At 39.0% G+C, this 20,557-nt stretch overlaps 1 protein-coding gene across 6 annotated transcripts in view; it reads left to right on the top strand.

The window, feature by feature from the left end:
* LOC149197187 (Molecular chaperone Hsp40/DnaJ family protein) overlaps positions 1-20,557 on the top strand; it is a 259,324-nt gene that overhangs the window by 60,174 nt on the left and 178,593 nt on the right. For all 6 annotated transcript variants that reach the window (XR_016254743.1, XR_016254744.1, XM_089405755.1 and 3 more), the window contains 2 exons: positions 8,529-8,724; positions 9,079-9,254. Coding sequence is in view for 4 of the 6 variants with exons in the window: in XM_089405755.1 (XP_089261881.1) it covers positions 8,529-8,724; positions 9,079-9,254 (372 nt within the window). In the remaining 2 variants the exon portion in view is untranslated. The remainder of the gene's footprint in view (positions 1-8,528; positions 8,725-9,078; positions 9,255-20,557) is intronic.

Here is a 20,557-nt window from a genome sequence, read left to right as displayed (position 1 = left end):
CATAAGATAATGTCATTAATAAGGGAAATCATTTAACTGCCAACTCCTTGGATTTCCCAACACTAGGTATACTACACATGGACTTGGTTGTGGTAAATCAATCTCCCCTATTGTCGTGTGGATCATTTTTCTTCTTCTATGGATCGAGTCATTATTGTTCAACTGAGATGAGACGAGACGAGGTGAACTTCTTATTTTGTGACATGTACATCCGAGATGAGACTTATGATGTAGCCATAAATTCCTCCCTAAGTGAAGGGGAGTGTTGAAATTGGTAGCTATAGGATGAATTTCCCCAAGGAGAAGGCGAACTACCCTAAGGAGGAACCACTTCACTTCAAAAGAAATTTCAATATTGGTCAAAGGAAATTACAATTTTGTGTTTGACAAGTCGGCCTAGTGAAAGTCTACAAGTCAGACCCACATGAGAAATTGACCCCTCCTAAGTCAACTATAAATAGACCTTCATTGACTCCACATTTGGCATCATCCATCACATCAAACATCACATCAAAGCTTCGATATGATTTGAAAAGTCGCAGGGCGATTTCACACGTGCGAAGGAGGAGAGAGAGGATCCTGTTTTGATTAGCATTGATTTTTTGTTTTGGGCTACTTTGACTAGTGTTGACTTGGGCACTTTGACTCTGATTTGACTGAATTTCTTGACTGTTTTGGGAGGCCAAATTGCACGAGACCTTGACCAAAATTTTATGGGCACATTTTATGTGGTTGATCGCAGGGTTGACTAGGGTTTGGCTGTAGGGCTGACTGGCATCTTTGACCATGGATTTCAGGAATTTTTTGGCCAAGTTTGATTGAGCAAGGAAGGATGAACATTCTACTTGGTTGATTGAACTTTTCTAGTCAGATTTGAACGTTGACTTGGAACAATCATTCCAGGCTGTTGACGGTGGTTGACCAAATCTCCATAGGTTGAAAATTATAATTTGATATAGTTGACTAGATTTGACTTTCTCATTACTGACTGATTTTGGATTGGTTGTCCTAGAGAGAGTTAAAGCATTGACTTTCACTGGTTTATGGATGTATTATTTTACCGATGTATCTCATGCTGAACATTGGTTAACTAATAGAAGAAGAAGAATTGATTTTGGGTTTTCGCCCTTGTGGGGTTTTTCCTTGGTGTTTGACCAAAAATATTTGTCTCATTGTGCTTAGCTATCTTAAATTGTGCATTTACTGTTTACTGTTCTATCTATAATTGCCTAACTGTTACTGGGGTGATTGAAATTGGAAGAAATTGATTTTTTTTTAAATGATTATATCAACATAGAACATTGTGAAAAATTAACATTCTAGGACTATTCTTCCCAAGTGGTCAACATCTTTGACACATGAAGAAGAACTGTCCTTTGCTTGGACCATTCTCCCCAATTGGTCAACATCTTTGACACAAGGAGAATGATTGCCCATGATGCTTATCATATCAACACTCTCTCTCACTGAGAAGTATAGAACCATTCTTCATAAGAATTTGTTGAAATTTGATGACTAAAAAATTTCCTGCAATCCCAACCTGGTTTTAATTTCACCTTATCACTCCCATTCAGTTAAATGCCCTTTCCCATAAACATACATTAATTTTGGAAATGAAATTTTCAGATTAAAACACATGGGACTGTCAACACATGCCGAAAATAAATATGGACATAAACAGACCAGCAACACACATAAAAATACATAGATTTTTGGTCGACTTAGACCTAGGCAAAACCCCTTCAATCTTCTCCGGGGAAAACCTGTTAAAGAGCTCATCAAATTTATTTATCTTTTAAGTTTAGGGAAAATACATTTGCAGACAAAACAAAATAGCAAAATACATCTTATCTTTTCAGGCCAAAACTCCTTGAAAACCGTGCCCACTTTGCCTCAATTTCCATGCCCACTTGACGCTGAAAATATGTACTGTATGGATACGGACTGTACAGATTTCCGTACCGCTATACAGATTGTACGATTTTTCAATTTTTTAAAATTATTTTTTTTTCCTCTCAAAACTTTTCTCGAATGACATGTAGCTCACAACATTAAATGGTGTTCATACTTTACCTTTTGCTGTCTTCTATTCTTCTATGCCTTGATTTTTGTGCCCAACTTTGCTGAGAAATCACTCTTCAGCTTGCCGTAACAAATTTCTCCTTCAAAATTTTTCTCCAGCTCTCAGCCTCCTTTCTCCAATTTGCTCATGAAGAATGAATGCAGTCTCTCTTTTCTTTCCCCCTTTTGTTTCCCTAAATGACTTTTGGGCAACCCTAAGATCTAATGGCTCAGATTCCTTTAGATCAAGGGATGAGAATAAATGTGCATTTAATTCTCACTTTCTATTTTTTAACTCACCCATTAAATAAAGTATCCACATTGTACTTTATGTCTAAAGTCACTATTCACTTTATAATTTAACATTGACTTTACCACTTATAAAGTCACTTTCACTTTATACCATGTTGAAATTTGATTACTAAAAAGTTTCTTGCAATCCCAACCCAGTTTTAATTTCACCTTTTCACTCCCATTCAGTTAAATTGCCCTTTCCCATAAACATACATTCAACATATAAAATTTTGTAAATGATTTTTTTAGATTAAAACACATGGGACTGTCAACACATGTTGAAAATAAATATGGACATAAACAGACCAGCAAAACACATAAAAATACACAGATTTTCGGTCAATTTAGACCAAGGCAAAACCCCTTCAATCTTCTTTGGGGAAAACTTGTTAGAGAGCTCTTCAAATTTATTTATCTTTCAATTTCAGGAAAAATACATTTGCAGACAAAACAAAACAGCAAAATACAACTTATCTCTTTAGCCCAAAACTCCTTGAAAATCGTGCCCACTTTGCCTTTATTTCCATCCCACTTGAAGCTGAAAATATGTATTGTACGGATACGCACTGTACATACTGCACTGTACGGATTCTGTATGGATTGTACAGACCGTACTGTACGGATTCCATACAGACTGTACAGATTTTTCATATTTTTTTCAAAAACTTCTCTCGAACGGTGTGCATCTCACAACATTAAATGTTGTTTGTACTGTACCTTTTACTGTCTTCTATGCCTTGATTTCTGTGTCCAACTTTGCCCAGAAATCACTCTTTTAGCTTGCTGCAACAAATTTCTCCTTCAAAACTTTTCTCCAGCTCTCAGCCTCCTTTCTCCAATTTGCTCATGAAGAATGAATGCAATCTCTCTTTTCTTTTCCACCTTTTGCTTCCCTAAATGACTTTTTGGGCAACCCTAAGATCTAATGGCTCAAGTTCATTTAGATCAAGGGATGAAAATAAATGTGCATTTAATTCTCACTCTATTTTTTAACTCACCCATTAAATAAAGTACCCACATTGTACTTTATGTCTAAAGTGACTTTTCACTTTATAATTTTTAACATTGACTTTACCACTTATAAAGTCACTTTCATTTTATAAAGTCACACTTAGGAAAATAATTATTTTGGACACTTTTCCCTAGGTAGAGACTAACCCATGTGAAACCACTTGTCCAAGGTACATTAAAGATCAACAGAATTACTGTTCTTTGATGCTGATGACTCATCACTCCCTCTTGCTGAGAGAGACATACTCAATCTCTTCAAGCTTGTCCTGGGACGATTTGCTTGATAATATTGGAGCCATACTGCTCTCTTCTTGTACTGTGTCTTGGTAATAGATCTCAAGGTGCCTTGACTTGTCATCATGCTATCACTTGCACCTAATCGACCCATCTTGCAAGTTGGAGCCATACTACTTCACAACTCGCCAATCAACTGCAACATCAGTGTTTGAGTGCAACAGATGTCTGCTTCCTGCTCATCCATGAGATTGGAGCTCAAACTAAAGCGATTCCTTGCACAATTTGAATTTGTGAATGCTTGCAACTTCCGAAGCCACACTTCTTTCGTACAAACTTTACGGGTTGCGATATACTTGCTTCTGCACTGCTGAGTGTAATGGATTTTTGCTTGTTCAAGAAATCATAGTAGAGCTCAAACTGAAGCATCTTCTAGAAGTACTCTTCTTGTCATGTGCATTCCCTGTCTAGTCAGAATTTGTATATCACTGCCGCTGTACATCACTGTTTGAGTTATATCTCAAACGATAACTGACTATGCCATGACCAATTGTACCATGCTGGTACGTCAACACATGTTGAGCTATTTGCCTTGGCTCAGCCATAGATTGATCTGTTTCCTTTTTCTTGCTCCACCATCTTGGCTGCATTTAGGTTACCCTAATTGGGTGTTCTTTCTTGGAATAGATCTTGTAATGACAATCCTGGTTTCTCCCTTTGCCACTATTGCTATTAAGGTGCATCAACTATCTAGTCAAAATCCTTCACTTTGAATCTAGATATCAACTCCCTCTCGAGCTAAAATAATGGTCCCTGAGGAAGCCTTAACTGCTCCCTCTAAAACAAATCTTTTCGGTCCATGCTGCTCCCTCAGACACATGGTTTCTTCAGCTATCGTCAGGAAACAAATCATATATAGGGTCACCTTCTTTCTACTTACAAGTATAAGACTTCTTCCTATACCTCACCAGCTTGAGGTAGCTCTTATGTACACTTCTTCTTTCATCAAGGAAGACGATCTCTATATCCATCCGATGTAGTTTTCAATAGAAATCATAAAGATTATAATTTTTAATAGAAGTGTATTTGACAAGGTGTCCCTTGATAGTCTTCTTCCCCCTTTCTGAGGTAATCATTTGCTTTGTACTTCTTGCCATCCAATCATACTTTGTCTTGGAAGTCACAATTGACATCTTTTTGGTAAGGATCAAGACATACTTCAATCTTGTTGACCTTTTTACTCCCTCTGAGTCCAGATCTCATTTAGTGTAGTATCTCTCAACCAAAGTCCTCTTGTCACAAACTTTGTTTTGTTCTTCCATTCTTTTCATCTGCTGCTAGAGCCTAGGAAACCTTCACTATGTACTTGCAATCCTCACTAGGAGGTCATGGAAGAACAATTACAACCAAGTAAAGAATTCAAAGACAAGATATTAACTACTAGTCAAACAACAATAGTAGTAATAATCAAATAAGAGAGATATAAGATAAGTATCTTTTGAGAAGATATCAACTCTATCTTGACCTTTAGTCTTCCTGCATCCATCTTGGACCTTTACTTGTCCATGTCATAATCCTGATGCCATTCCTTCCTTGCAAAAGCTAGGGTTTCTATTTTCAGGAAAAACATCAAATCCTAGGGTTTTGTCCATAAACCCTAGGGTCTTCTTGTTCAAGGCCTTTTGCTTAGCAAGGTTTACAAACCCTAGATATTCAGTTTCATATTTAAATGTCAGAACCCTAAAATCAACATGCCCTTTCCACATCCCATCATTGTCATCAATCGATCAAGGATTTCCAATGATGATCCATGCAACTCTGCTTTCTCTAAGCATTGTAACAGCGGAAGTATTTTGACCATAAGAGCTTGGCCTTCACTTCAATGTACAAAGAATAACTTCATCATTATTCAACATCTAAACATTTATAACAGTAGATGCAACAAAAACTTTCTGGCATCAATACTTTCTCTGCAACAAAAGCTTCAATGTTTTTTAGTCATTTACGTCCTTGGCCTGACATAGTACTGGGTTTGCAAATGACTTTATCAAGAAAGCCTTTGAACTTCTAAGCTTGAAGAGGGACTAGGACTTTCCTTTTGAAAACTGAACTCAATATATTTGACCTTAAAAGGGATCATCTTCAGATTTTTCAGGGCTAATTGCCAGGTTACTTCAGTTCAACAATTCGACATTTTAGGCTCAGGTAATCTTATGATCATTTCAATAACTTCTTTGAGCTCTCTCTATTCTAATACATCATCATGAGTCTTAAGAGACAACTCGGTATCTTTCAGGGTTTTGTTCAACAGTCTTGAAGTTTTAAGGAACATGTAGTGCAACATCTTTACAAAGGTCTGGTAAACCTTTGTCACATGTGAATAGTTCACATATTTTTCACTTGTGAGACTTTGTCTTGCTCTGAGCAATAATCTAAATATTTTCTGAGCACGATGGAAGACCCCTTGATGTACAGTTCTATGATCTTTCATTCACAGGCTAGTCTCTTTATAGGTCTGGATTCTTGTACTTCATTTTTGAACAGCCCATTACCATGTTTCTTTTGTATGTAGACAAGGTCCTTCAGGTACAACCGGTTTATGAGATACTTCAAGTCAATCAAACCTTTCTTTGATGTACTCAGGTACAAAATGGCACTGCTGGCTTACTATGTCAGTACAAAAACATTGCAAAAATTGTGCCCAAAACTTCTCTTTGTGAACAGGGCATATTTCAATGATTTGAGAGTTTTACAAATTACAAATCAAGACATGAATGTAGTCTGACTCTAATGTAACTTGGACTTTCCAAAGTCATGTCTGAAGTTTCTAGGTTCCTTATCACAGATCCTGTGGGCTTCCAAAATTCCTTAGCCATATAAATTTGGTCTTTGTGATGTCATATTTTTAGATCATATTTCACAGAATAAAGAAGGATCTTCAGGCTTAATTTTTATTATGATAGAATGCTCTTTTAATCAAAATATCACTGTGATCAATTCAGTACTTCAGAATCCTATTCAAAGTTTGAACTCCCCTTAAGATTTCTCAGCCTGAGATTGTGCTTTTGGTCTTCTGATGCATTCAAGCTTCCTGAGATGGATTCTGTGGCCTTCTGGCCTCCTGCAACATGATAAAATTTCAGAACTTCTGAGATATTCGGCCCCTGTAACAGGCCTTGTATCGAGGCTTGGTCTGAGTTTCAATTTGGCTCTGAGATTTTTCGGCTTATGTTAATTGATGTCTGAGACTACTTTGTTTTACCTCCTGAGGATCTTGATCCAACAAGAAAGAAACTTGAGGTCTTCCACATTGAGGTATCCTTTTAGGTCTTAATATTTCAGACTTCTATCAAACTGTGACAATAATAATCCTTCCGCTTACTAAGGCTTTTTCTGAGAGACCTAAAGTAACTTCAGCCCACTAAAATGGACTTTGAGGCTATTTCGGCCTGGTCCAGAGAGATAAGTTAACTCGGCTTCATTTGAACCAGGGTTAGATTGAAATAAAATATGATTTCTTTCTAGGGCTGTTCTTCTACCATAGTTCTGATACCATGTTGATTTTCATAGGGTCTATTAATCTGATAATTGCTTCTGATGAGATTAATTCTTTTATACATTCTTATCCATGATTAAGCAATTACACGAAAATACATCAATGGTACAACATATATAACAGTAGGATCATGAAGAGACAGCCACACAACGAACACAAGAGATTACTCTGTGAAAACCCATATGGAGAAAAACCCAACAACCTTTTCAATAGAGAAATTTTTAAATTCAACATAGATACATCTTAGTCAACATTATAATAAAATTATTATCTTATATGATTGAAATATATTGTGAGATAATATTGTGTGTAATAACTTGGATGTGTTTGTTAACTGGTGGTGGAGTTTGTGTTGTTTTTTTTCTGTTATTTCTATCTTGTTTAGATAATTTGAAAAATATGTAAATAGATTTGAATTACTATAAATTTGTTTGATTTCTCCTTGTCGCATTAGTCTCCTCTCTTGATGTAGAGGGACTGCAATCTTTCGTTGTTCACAGCTAGAGTTCGAGAGCAAGTGCTCATCACCAACTTTCTTCCCTTCCTGAGGTATTCTGCGGCCTTGAATGTCAAGGGGGATACAGTTAAAGGCTCCCAGCCTGTCTCCCAGGATTGCACTGTCAGGTCCTTTCAGCCATCGACATTCTCTGGAAGTCATTATCAGGCTCAGCCTTGGCATAGTTGTGGTGGCAGATGATTATGCCTTCTCATCTGATTCAATACCAGCTAAGATACTGCTCTTCCTTGGGGCCCATGGTCTTGTCTGCTTCCTGAACCTATCTTGATTCAACATTGCTTTTGGGAGGCACTCTTCTGCTGGAGTATTATCTACTCTTTGTAGGATTATGCTTTGGGTTCCATCTCTTTTTACTCTTTTTGACTGTTTACTTTTCTTTCATTCTTCCCTGAATATTAGAATTTACAACTTTCCAGAAAACACTATAGATTGCCCCTGTTGCTGTTTTCAAAGGTTGCATGCTCTAGCCCCATTGATCTATTTTGGTTATTCATGGACATTAATATAATATAATTTCTTTTCTAAGTGCTATATCCTGTGTTTTTTTATTGTTAAATATTTCTAAATGTAATTTGGTGATTTTTTGGAAGGCTGATCTGTGTATCTTGTTTATGCTATTGTACAGGGTTTTTGATTGGTCTCTTATGCTATTTTTCACTCTTTAAGGATTGGATGGTTTTAGTCTAATGTAGTTCCTTTTATCATGATGTGAGCCTGAATGCTGTAGATATGTTCATTTATATTTAAGTAGCATTAATGCTATATGTTTATATGATAATTATTGACACTAAAATGTATGTATTGCTTGTTAATCACCCCCTAAAACTGTGGTTTCTGTTCGGAAATGTTGCAAAGGTATGACATGATGTTGGAATTTTTGGAAGCTGTTTTTGGAGCAGAGAAAGAGTTTGAGGTTTTTCATTTGGAAGCATGTAAATCTTGTAATGGTACTGGAGCGAAGCTTGGCTCAAGGCCAAAGACATGCTTGGCTTGTGGAGGCAGGGGTCAAGTGATGCGAACACAAGAGACACCTTTTGGCTTGTTTTCACAGGTTTGAAAAATCTAGATCCATTGCAAATGGCATGAGTATTAATTTCATTGACCAGAACGATGTAATATAAAAAGTAGTTTAAAATGTTAATCTCAATAATTAAAGTATATATAAGGCCATCCTTTTGAAAGAAAGGGATTCTTAATCAATATTTTGTCTCTGATTATGAATAAGTTCTTCCATACTTGTTGATTTGAGATCCAATAAGTTACAGCACCATCCCTGCAGTTTTGGTCTTTGATATCTGCCATTGCCTGATTCTTTCATTCATCTATCAGTATGAAAAAAATGTCAGTGTCTGCCAAGACTTTACATTCTCCATTTTTATGACATTGGATTTTGTGAAAGCAATAGGTGTCAATCTGTTCAGAGTGCGGAGGAGAAGGTGAAGTCATATCAGACTATTGCCGAAAATGTACTGGTGAAGGGCGCATTCGTGTGAAAAAGGATCTCAAAGTTAAAGTTCCTCCAGGAGTGAATAGTGGCAGCACCCTACGTGTTCGTGGTGAGGGTGACGCTGGACCCAAAGGGTGAGCAATCTCTTTACTTTTTGAGCCCATCTCACTAATTTGTGGAAAAACAATAGTTGAGTTGGAGCTGTTTTTGAATGGTGCTTGTTTTGCAAAAGAAAATCAAATTTAAGGGTATTCTATGAGGATGATTTTTATTTTATTAGTAGTTGATATTGATTGTAGGATTTTCTAAGGCAGGGACATCCTTCTTGTTTGAAACTAAGGAGTACGATTTTTGCTTACTAAAGAATTTCAGATGCCAAATTTTATTAGACAAGGTTGTTGTGTGATATAAATTTTTGTACTAGAAACTCAGGTGGACAAGGATAAGATAGCATTGTAATATGATAATATTTACCAGATAGGTGATTATATAAATACATTAAATAGCCAAATTTTCCTTGGAGAATAATGGTTGGTAAAGTCCTTGAAGAAGTGAAAAAAAAAAACAAAAGAGGCAGAAAAAGGAACTTTGACTAGACGCTTTTGCAAATTGGAAATATGTAATGCATCAGGATTTATGAAGCTTTAAATGGTCTATTTTTTTGGATCATCAACTTTCAGTTTTCAGGATGGTAATTTCTAACGATGTGCCCTATTTATGGTTCCAAGGACCTAAATAAAACAAGGCTTTGAAATTTTTTAGATGAGTCCTCACTGTTTGCGAGTATTTGTTGAAAGTTGAAACTAGTTATGCATGTATGTCAGGTGTGTAGTGTTAGAATAATATTGTTCAGCTTTGGAACAATTTCTAGGTGAAATGATGTTGATAAAGTATACTTTTGAAGTGATATGTTTAACGCTTTTTGTCAATGCACTTGTTGAGGTTGGATGCGTTGTCGCTCATATTGTACAAGCACTGCGACAACGACTCAAGTCAGGGGCTGTCACTTTGATCCCCAACCTCTCTGTTCTAGCTGTCTCCCACCAGTAGGCTATGGGGAGTAGTCCCTATGGAAATGTGAAGATGAAGGACAAGTTGGCAACCAACAAGTCCGGGAAACATGATTGAATGGCGTAGCCACTTGGTTGATTAAGCAAGATTTATAGATTAGATTAGATTAGATTTAGATGTGAGACCAGTTCCTAATGGAGTCAACCATTTACTTTATATCAGTTAAGGACCAAATGACCGGATGAAGAACTGCTGCTTGATGAATGTTTGGCTATCCTAGATGAGATGCAAATCCTATAAGCTAGGTGAAATGCAAAATTTGGGTTGATTTTAAATTAAATGCCTAATCTGAGTATAACTATTAATTTTAGGTATGTTCAATGATTAGAGCAATTTACTTCAATTTTTCATATTAGCCCAATGACATATTCAGATTAGCAATCACATCAACATGATAGTAAAGTGCAGATAGAACATAAACATCAAAAGACAAGCCAAGACAAGAGGACACAAGATGTGGCACCAGCCAGGGACAAACCCCAATGTGGGGAAACCCTTGATCAATTCGTCTTAGATTCTTCAATAGTTCAACAGAGAGAGAGGGAGATAGTACAAATACATTTGAAGTCAATACTAGACTTGCCAAAATAGGAGATCAAACATTAGAGATCTTCACCATGAAGATGACACAATAGATCTGATGACAAGGACTGAAGATATGCAACAGATGATAAGTCTAGAACAACTCAACCAATTTCCCCAAAATACTGAAGCTTTCCTTCCGTAAGACTCTCCTTCCTTTGCTGCTTGCTGATCATGACAAGGTTGCCCATCTGGCAACTTGTATACGCTGAAAGGGCTGAAGCATATCTTGGAAAACCTTATCTCTGGTTAGGGCACAAGATCTGAGAGCTACTGCACCCTAAACATACTCCACAGTCCACCTATTTACTGTGGATAGCCTTCACACTGATCTTCAATGATACGTTGCCTTATAGGTCTGAACGCAGCACTTAAAGAAGGCCTCCAACTGCTGGCTATGGCCTGTGGCCTAGCCCAGCAGTTGACTGTAACTTTTGTCCCTTCACACAGTGACCCAATCAACCTTTAAACAACAGTATCAAGCACCTCCTTATAGCAGATTCTTCTTCCTTTTAAATCGAGCTTAGGAACAATACTGTCATGCCCAGACAGCCTTGCTGTCACCTACAACAATGTGACAATATCACAGATGCTCCATGCTGTAATATAATTACCCTTGCTGCGGTTTAGATTCACTTTCCTTGCTGCGTCTAAGAGTCCTTTCATACTGTGATAAGGGCTCCTTTAACAACGACTTTCCTCCTTCATTTGTTGCTGATTAGGTCCTCTCCAACTGCGGACAATATGACCTCCTTTAGGACTGTGACTAGGTTAGCATTAGCTGTACTTTGACAGCAGATTATGGCACACCTGAACTGCAACTTAAACTCCTTGTTTGGATTGCGGTTAGGTGTCTTCTTCCTCTGCGGCTATATGACTCCTTTAGGACAGCATTTAGGGCTCTTTTGGACAATGGCATAGGGTCTCTTCTAGACCTACATTTAGGGCACATTAACAGCGTTAGAACTTCTCCTTGCTGCATTATAGAAGCCTCTTTTAGGACAGTGAAGGAGCCTCTCTTCACTGTGATAAGACTCCTCCATAACTGCAGCTAGGGCATGCTTCATCGACAATGTTTTAGACTTCTCTCTGACAGCATCTAGGGCTTCTTTTGACAGCGTTGAAGTTCCTTTTAGATAGCATATAGAAACCCTCTCCTTGCTGCTAGAAATGCCTCCTTTTGACTGCATGTAAAACCCTCCTTGACTGCGTAGAGGTGTCTCCTCCTAGGACTATGTAGAGCCTTTTTTGACTGCGTCTAGGGCTAGGGTTAGATCTTCTCTAGGCCAGCGTATTCTCCTATAGATCTCTTCTACCACCAAAACCCAAACAAGTGGAGAGAGATCACAAGGCATGTGTGACAAAATGACTTGAGATCCTCTTCTATTTATAATAAAACGTTGAGGACAAGTGGGTAAAATTATTTAAGGGAATTACCCTTCTTCGACAAGCAACCCCGACAAAACTTTCCTTTCGAAACTTGTCCTCCTGAAACGCTCACGTTGGCCTATGTGTAGTGCTTGCGCTGATCCTATGACGTCTAGCCTGGAATTGCCTCTGTTGAAGTTGTTCTATTTGTCTCTCTTGAGGAAATTGCTTCTCCGACACTCTGGAACCTCTGCCTGGCATCTGGAACTGAAAACAATTTTTCCTCCAGCTAAATCAAGTTGCTATTCTGAAGCAATTGCACAGTCCTCTTGTTGCTTGACTAGGAATAACTCGACCTCTTGCTACTGCCTCTCCGGATCTGGAAAACTTACTCCGGATCACTATCTCTGCCCCTCACTGACTTCGCTTCGATCTCTGGCTCTTCGGCAACTTTTATTGCTCTCTAGAAATTGATTTTCCAAGGAAATCGAACTGTTGGTGTGTGTTCTCCAAGTGCCCATCGACTTCTTCTTATAATCCTCTGTTGGAGCACCAACTACCAAGATTAAAACTTAATGAAGGGCTAGGATCGTATCAGAGTCGATCCGTGTGAGTTTCTAGACTATTCTCACCTTGACTTAATTAATTTTGATTAATTAACCATATTCCCTAAGTTTACACTTAGGAAATATTTAAAAGTCGGCTAATAATCTAATTAAGTAATCTCTAGGTGGAATTTCCAAAAACGATTTTTGGGTTTTGGAGATCTCTTGTATTCTAGCCTCTCCACCAAATTTCGTGGATAGAACACATCCAATGCTACAAAAACTAATAGTTTGCAAGCTTATTTACTCAATTGCACTAATGAATTGTTATACTGGAAAGTGAGGAGACGCGTTGGATCTTATACAGGATTGTAGGTGGGTCTTCATCCTAGACTTGGTCCCCTCCTATACGAGATCCAAGCCCTCCAAAGGGTCAAAAACTTAGGAAATATTTAAAAGTCAGCTAATAATCTAATTAAGTAATCTCTAGGTGGAATTTCTAGAAACGATTTTTGGGTTTTGGAGATCTCATGTATTCTAGCCTCTCCACCAAATTTCGTGGCTAGAACACATCCAATGCTACAAAAACTAACAGTTTGCAAGCTTATTTACTCAATTGCACTAATGAATTGTTATACTGGAAAGTGAGGAGACGCGTTGGATCTTATACGAGATTGCAGGTGGGTCTTCATCCTAGACTTGGCCCCCCCCTATACGAGATCCAAGCCCTCCAAAGGGTCATAATTGCACTTGTAGGGTGAACTTTGAGAGCCATGGGCCTCCACCATAGTAGAGCATTGATTGCCATGCCGTAGGCTTCTTTAGCACCACATTTTACTTGTTCGTGCTCTAGTGATACAAACGTGATGATGCACTTGGACCACATTGCCCAACTGACCATACATTTGTACTAGACACTTCACAGTTGATCCAGGGCCTAGATGGTGTGTTGTCTCATTTGAAGAGACATGGGAGGGCTTGCATCATCATTCTAGCCCTTATTAATGGAGTATCGACATGTTTGATCTAGTTGGAGACCCATGAGACTATTCATTGTACCCCACAGCCAGTTGGGGCACCACAAATGTTTTGCTTGAAAAGCAAGGGGCCACCCACTTGGTCATCATTTTGGAAACCCTCCTCTTCATCTTGGCACATGGAGGACTTATTTTGGCCTTCCAATAACCCTTTGCACCACTATTTTACCATTTCGACCTCATTAGGAAGGCTTCTTTTGTACTCTTGAGCTATTTGGTGGGCTTGTCACCAATAGGATTGTTATTTTGCACATTAAAGTCATTTTAGGGTTCATTAGGTTAATTAGACTAGATCAAACCCCTTGAGGCTAATATAAATAAAAGTAAGCCTCATTTGTAAAGTGTTGATTTTTGTGTAGCTTGGGAGCTACGCCAAGCCCTAGTGTTCGAGGGTTAGAGGTCAAAGCACCACAAATAGGCTTGTCGGCTTAGAACCCAGGCCTGGGGTTTTGCACCCAATCTTGTTTGGTGCAATTCCGGAAGCACATTTCTACATGTGATGGCATGAGACGATAGAGGGCGGAAAGGAGAATCCAACGCTTCGAGAATCGTCGAATTCCGAGTTGTAGAAGTGGAGAAATGAATTGTTGAAGTTGACAAGTAATTATTGGTTTTCAGGTCATTTAGGCTTGAAGTAAAATTTGTCCAATAGATGTGCCCCTTCAGTGATTCGTGCAACCCTTTGTTTTGTATAAATAAAGGGTGAAGGCAAGTCATTTTATCATCCAAATTGTGCAAACATTCGTCTTGGAGGAGAGCTCGTTGGAGAGGTTATCTCTGTACCCTAGCCGAAGTAAAAGAAGGGTGGACACCAACAAAGGTTTAGGTCTGTGTCAAGGGTATTTGCAGGTGACCAAGGGCTGGTTGGAAGTTGAGTTTTGCTGGAGTAAGGGTCGAGGCCCTATGCTTGAAGGCCGCAACAAAAGACTGGACAACGAGGTGATTTTGAGGACTGTTTCAGGGCTAGTTTTGGAGGTCAAGATTGCAGGAAGGGAGCCGAGGGCAAAGGTAAGGTTTGTTTGCTATCTAAGAGTTGCGTTGAGGGCTGGCACCTCTGCCTTAGCAAGTCTTGGAAGGAGGATAGACCTGTGGTAAGGCCGCAGACCCTTAACCACACAAAAAGGCTATGCGTAGGGCTGTTGTGGGGTTAATTGAAGCCCTAAACTAGCAACGTGGAGGTAGAAAGATAACAAGTCTGGTTGGAGGCCTTGTATGGGGTTAAATCAGTGTTTGAAGGGTGTTTTGTGCTACAACAAGACTGAGTGCTAGGCCACAGGCCATAACATCTCAGTGAGGGCAAGCGTAAGGGCTATTCTATGTCCTATCCTTTCAGCAAGGTGGAGGAGACCTATACTAGGAGAGGTCGTAGTCATTTAAGGGCTGTTTGGTGATTGTTCTAAGGGCTGTTGCAACTTGTGGGTGCCCTAACTAGTCACCAAACAAAAGAAGACTTGTTGCGGCAGTACAAACTAATTTGGAGCAGTGGTTGTAGGGATGTTGGTCAAAGAGTTCATCCAGTGCTTGGATCAGGTTGATGGGTAGTTGAAGGAGACCTTAGGAGCTGTTTGGAGGAGCCCACGTGGACTGTTTTGAAGCCTACCAAGCAACCAAGGTGATAGCAGGTACATTAGATTGGAAGGCAAGAGGATTAACAAGGAGTGTTGCAAATGTTCCCTTGGTTGTTGAGTTGATGGTGTCCTAGGAGAGGACAAATTAATGATGTGCCCATATTTGTGCAATAGCTCCTCTATTGCAGAACAAAGGGCAGATTGGTGGAGTCTGTGGGCAGCCATGTGTAAGGGTCTCCTAGGTGTGGGGATGCCCTAACTAGGAGCATACGCTACAACATGGACTTGGTCTCTCGTGGGCTGTTGGAGGGTAGCGTGAGAGAAGCGCAAGTGTGTACGAGATTGGGCACCTATGGTTTGCTGGAGGACAGTGTGATAGTGTTGAAGTTGGAGCCTAGTGACCAACACCTTGATCAACAAAGGTGGTTGTGAGAGCGACAATTGATGAGCTCAAGGGTCTGATCAACTAGGAGCAGGTTTGTGGAGATCGAGACTTGTTTGTGGAGAAGGACATCTACAGCAGAAGATGGGCCGCCCTCCTAGTTTGTGTTCATTGTGGGAGATGGGCATCTTGCAGTACTAGGTGGCAGCCCTCCGTGCCCTATGTTGGTCTTCATCGGTGCAGCGCATGAAGACCATAGTGGGCGTAAGTCCCTGAGTAGCTGAGGAGCAACAATGGGCATTCCAGAGTTGTTCACAAGTGGAGCCGTGAACAACTCGACAGGAGTCTCGATGTGTTGTGGCCTTGATGGACTAAGGCACAACTAGAGAGCAGATTGGATAGTCGAGATTTAGTGGTCAGATGGACTTGGAGCATTGATACAGGTAGAAGCTGCAGACTGAGAGTCGAAGGATCGGGTAGGTACAAGGTACGACCAAGAGGAGCTGATTGAGGGCCATTATCCCTAGTACGGGAACCCTAGACAGTTGTATTATATCCACTGGATTAATATAACGAAGTTGGGTTGAAAAATTAAGAAGTTGTCTATATTCTATGCATATGTGATGTCCTGCTATTTTATTCTGCCGTGCAAAGTAGTTTATGGTTAAGATTCTTGGTTTGGTAACATGAGTGATTTTAAGACTCTAACCTAGACCCAAGGTCGTGGAAATTCAACATAAAGGATCATCACTTGGATTTCGATTTTCTCTTGAAAAAGAACTTGGACCTATGGTAGAGGACGAAATTTGGATCTTTCTTGATGAACTATGATGTTTGGATAAATTCATTGGCTATCTTGGAGCTTCTTTTTGGCAATATTATGGATGGATGTACTCTCCTTTCTCTTGTAAGTGCCATATGATGCTATGTTTCTATTTTGATAAATGTCTAATGCATGTAAATTTTGTCCTTATGGTGAATAAATGTGCCCTGATTGATGCAAATTGCTTGGACCATTGAAAACTATTGGAATTTTGTATGTGTTACTCATTAGATGAAGATTGAATGAATGTTCCTAGAGGTTTGATTAATATGCATCCTTGAAACTCCATAAAATTGTCACTGAAGTATAAAATTCTAGAAGTTGTTTTGTTGCTGCTGCATCTAGGGTAGCAAAATTTCTTCTAGGTCTCCTTGAAGAGTGAATTGCCATCTTATGGTTTATCTCAATGTTACCAGACACGGAATCGGCAATAAATCGGCGAGGCAAAAGAGCGAAAGTTTTAATCGGATCGGGAAAAAATCGGGAAAAAATCGGCAAATTCATTAAATAAAAATATACACATATATTGAATTAAAAAAACCATTTTTCATTAATATTGGGTAAAGGTATGTCCAAACAATGCATAATATCAATAGATGTCCAAAATATCATGAATAAATAAGTATCTCATATATGTTATGAGTCCACACATGATCCAAAGCACTGAGTCTTGAGTCCTTAGAAGCATATGCTTCTAAAAGTTTACAAAAAAGTTAAAAACTGCATACTAATCAGAAAAAAATCAGCAACTAAGAGTCTAAGACTCTTAAGAGTGAGAACTAGAAGCGATTCCTCCCACTCCTTCGCTTGCTTGACTCTCAAAGTTCTCCAAGTCATGAAGGCTGAAAAGAGGAGGCTCATCTAATTGAACCCATTCTGCCGCATTTGTAGCTTGCAAATCTAACTCTTCAAGGTCGATTGGTGAATGATCAATACCTGCCATTATCATGAGACATTGAAATGTGAATTAAAATTTCACTTTGAAGTTTGAACTTTAAACTTTTAAAGTATGAACTAGATTATGAAACCTTCAAATTCAAGCTCTCGAATCTCACCTTGTATTTGTTTGTTGCGAAGTCGTAGATTGTAATGGACAAATACAAGGTCATTCAAGCGCTTTTGTGTCAATCGGTTGCGCTTCTTAGAATGTATTTTCTCAAACATGCTCCAGTTGCGTTCACAACCTGAAGCACTGCATGCTTGGTTTAAGATTCGAATGGCAAATCTCTTCAAATCTGGCGTATCACTACCAAAGTTTTGCCACCAAAGACCTAGCAAGTGGTAAGGGTTTGTGAGTAGAAGACTAGAAGTACCAAATTAGTAAATAGTAAAAACTTAAAAAGAAAAGAAAATTTAATAAAACATTTTGATTTAACATACAAAATAAAGTTTAAACAAATTTAATGAATTGATGAAGCCTTCAAGCTGGGTACCTGGCAACATCTTTGACCTTTGTCTTATAGCATTGGTATAGGCAAACAATTTAGATGGTGCCCTATAATCTTGTAGTTGGGAAAAGACACGACTTTGTTGTTCTGGATCAGGGAAGCACCTTTCCAAGCATGTCATAAGTCCTCTGCCAACCTCCCCATCCTCATTAAATTTGCTCTTATCATAAAAATATTGTGGGTCTAAGAAGTACCCAGCAGCATGTAAGGGGGAATGCAATTGCCTATCCCAACGTGCATCTATAATGTCCCAAAGAGGCATATACTTTGTCTCATCATCCCCATATCTTCTTTTGATGGCCTCCTTTGCGAGATCCATCGCCTCATAAATGTAACCCATAGCGGGTTTGTCACCATCAACCATCCTGAAAGTTCAAGCATTCAAATTTAAAGAAATATGAAACATTGTAAATTAAAAGAAGCTTGAAATGAAATTTAAAAAATGAAAAAGTTAAAAGACTAAAAGTACCTGAGAACTCTAACAAGGGACTCCGTCACAGCAATAATCTCTTCAGCATCTTTCCAGAAGCCATCATTAAACATAAGTGCAGCAATTTCGATGCCTTCAGGGGTCTTGGAATGTTTAGATCCCATCCACTCAGGTCCCAAGAACATCCTCTTCAGATTTATCTTTTGCTCAAACACAGATTGCAAAGATATGAAATTTGTTGCAAATCTAGTCACTGCAGGTTGAACAATTTCTTTACCTTCAGTGTATATTCTCATAGTGTTTAGGACAATAGTGTGGTTGTATAGGTATTTGGTTATGGATTTTGCCTTCTCCACAACCTCATGTATCCAATGAAGCTTACCAATGTCCTCAAGCATTAAATCTATGCAATGGGCAGCACAAGAGGTCCAAAAAATAGTGGGGTGCCTCATCTCAAAAAGTCTACCAGCAGCCATATAATTCGTTGCATTATCGGTGACAATTTGTACAACATTTTCTTCTCCCACTTCTTGAACGACTTCCTCCATCATTTCACAGATAAGTTGGGCAGTCTTAACCTTATCTGAAGCATCCACTGACTTGAGAAACATTGTGCCTGCGGGACAAGATACAAGGAAATTTATTAAAGTTCTATTCCTCTGATCTGTCCATCCATCACTCATGATGGTGCACCCTGTTTCTACCCATGATGAACGAAACTCAGCTAGCACAAGCATGACATCTTCAACACTCTCTAACAACATATCTGTCCTAAGGCTCTCTAATGTAGGCGCTTTGAACCCTGGACCTGCAACAGCAATTGCATCAATCATAGCTTGCCAATAAGGACTTCTGGCACAGTGGAAAGGTATGTCAGAATAGTACCAAAAGTTAGCAATGGCCTTCCTTGCCTGACTATGGATATTTTTTTTCCAACTAGTGCCATCCAAGGTAGGTTGGGAACCGGGTTTTGTGCGGGGAGCAAAAAAGGCGTTTATGTTTCCACCTCCAGTGTTCAAGGAAGGAGTTGAAGGACTGGCATGGCTTTGAGTTTGACTTGGCCTTGGAGGCATGTGTGGAAAACTTGGGAACGGCATTGAGGATTCAACAGATTGAGGTGACATGGGGCTAGTGGCAGAAAAAGTATCAACTCCAACATTTCCTATTTCAGCAGTTTGCTTTGCTCTCTTGGCATTATGCTGCTCTAACATTTCAAGGGCCAAGGCTGCTTGGTGTTTGACATTGTCGTCAACCTTGTCGCAAATACCTATATCATGGCCAGTTATTTGTGCAAGGTGGAACTTGAATCTATAAATGCCTCCACTACATTTTGTTTTGCAAAATTTACAAAGGAGCCTGGGGTCTCCGGGAATCCTGTCACAATAAGCCCAAGCAAAGTCCTTCTCTCTCGGCATTGTTGTTGCTTTGAACTTGTGTTTAATTTGTGGCTTCTGTTAAGATTTGGAGTCCGGCTTCTATTTAATTTGTGGCTCCTGTGAAAGACAAGAAAAAATCAAATTTAAAAATCATCCAAAAATTTAAAATATGCTAGAAATTTAAAAAAGTAAATGAAGACAGATGGACAAAACACTCATATCTGTAACTCTGACTGGGTAGTATGGGTAGAGCATTGGTCATCTGTATATGGATCAAATTCTCATACATTTCACTCCTCTGGTGTGAACCAAGATAGTCATGAAAGAAGCCTTGTAGGCTTGTACAGTATTCAGGTTTTGCTGATAGAAATATGGTCTCTGTTGAAACTTGAATCAGCAGTGTATGGAATCATGGATCTGGTGTTAGGGAGTGTATTTCAATGACAGAGCATTCCTCTCAGTGAAAGCATCCTATTGCAGATTCCAGAGTGGACAGTCATCAAACTTTGGACTCTGGAGATACGAGATAGCTCATAGCTCGGAATTACCTGTGATCATTGTTGCAGACTTAATTAAATTACATTCACCTGTAGCTGCTTCAAGCTCAGACTTGGTGCTACTTGGAACAGTCACCTAGGAACAGAATTGTGGCTCAGATTTGTTGGAGGGCTCAGTCCTTGAGGCACAGTTTTAAGCTTGGAGTCCATACCAAAGCCAACTGTCACAGTCATATAAAATTTTGTATAATATGTTCTAAATTAATCTTTTCCAAATTACAGGTTGCTGCAATTTCAACCTCTTCTTGGC

This window comes from Pinus tabuliformis, chromosome 2_2 (genome assembly GCF_031772625.1).
Source record: "Pinus tabuliformis cultivar Carrire ecotype Pingquan chromosome 2_2, CPIR1, whole genome shotgun sequence".
NCBI lineage: Eukaryota > Viridiplantae > Streptophyta > Pinopsida > Pinales > Pinaceae > Pinus > Pinus tabuliformis.
Note: the sequence above shows the minus strand (reverse complement) of the source record. Positions and strands in the feature narration are given on the sequence as shown.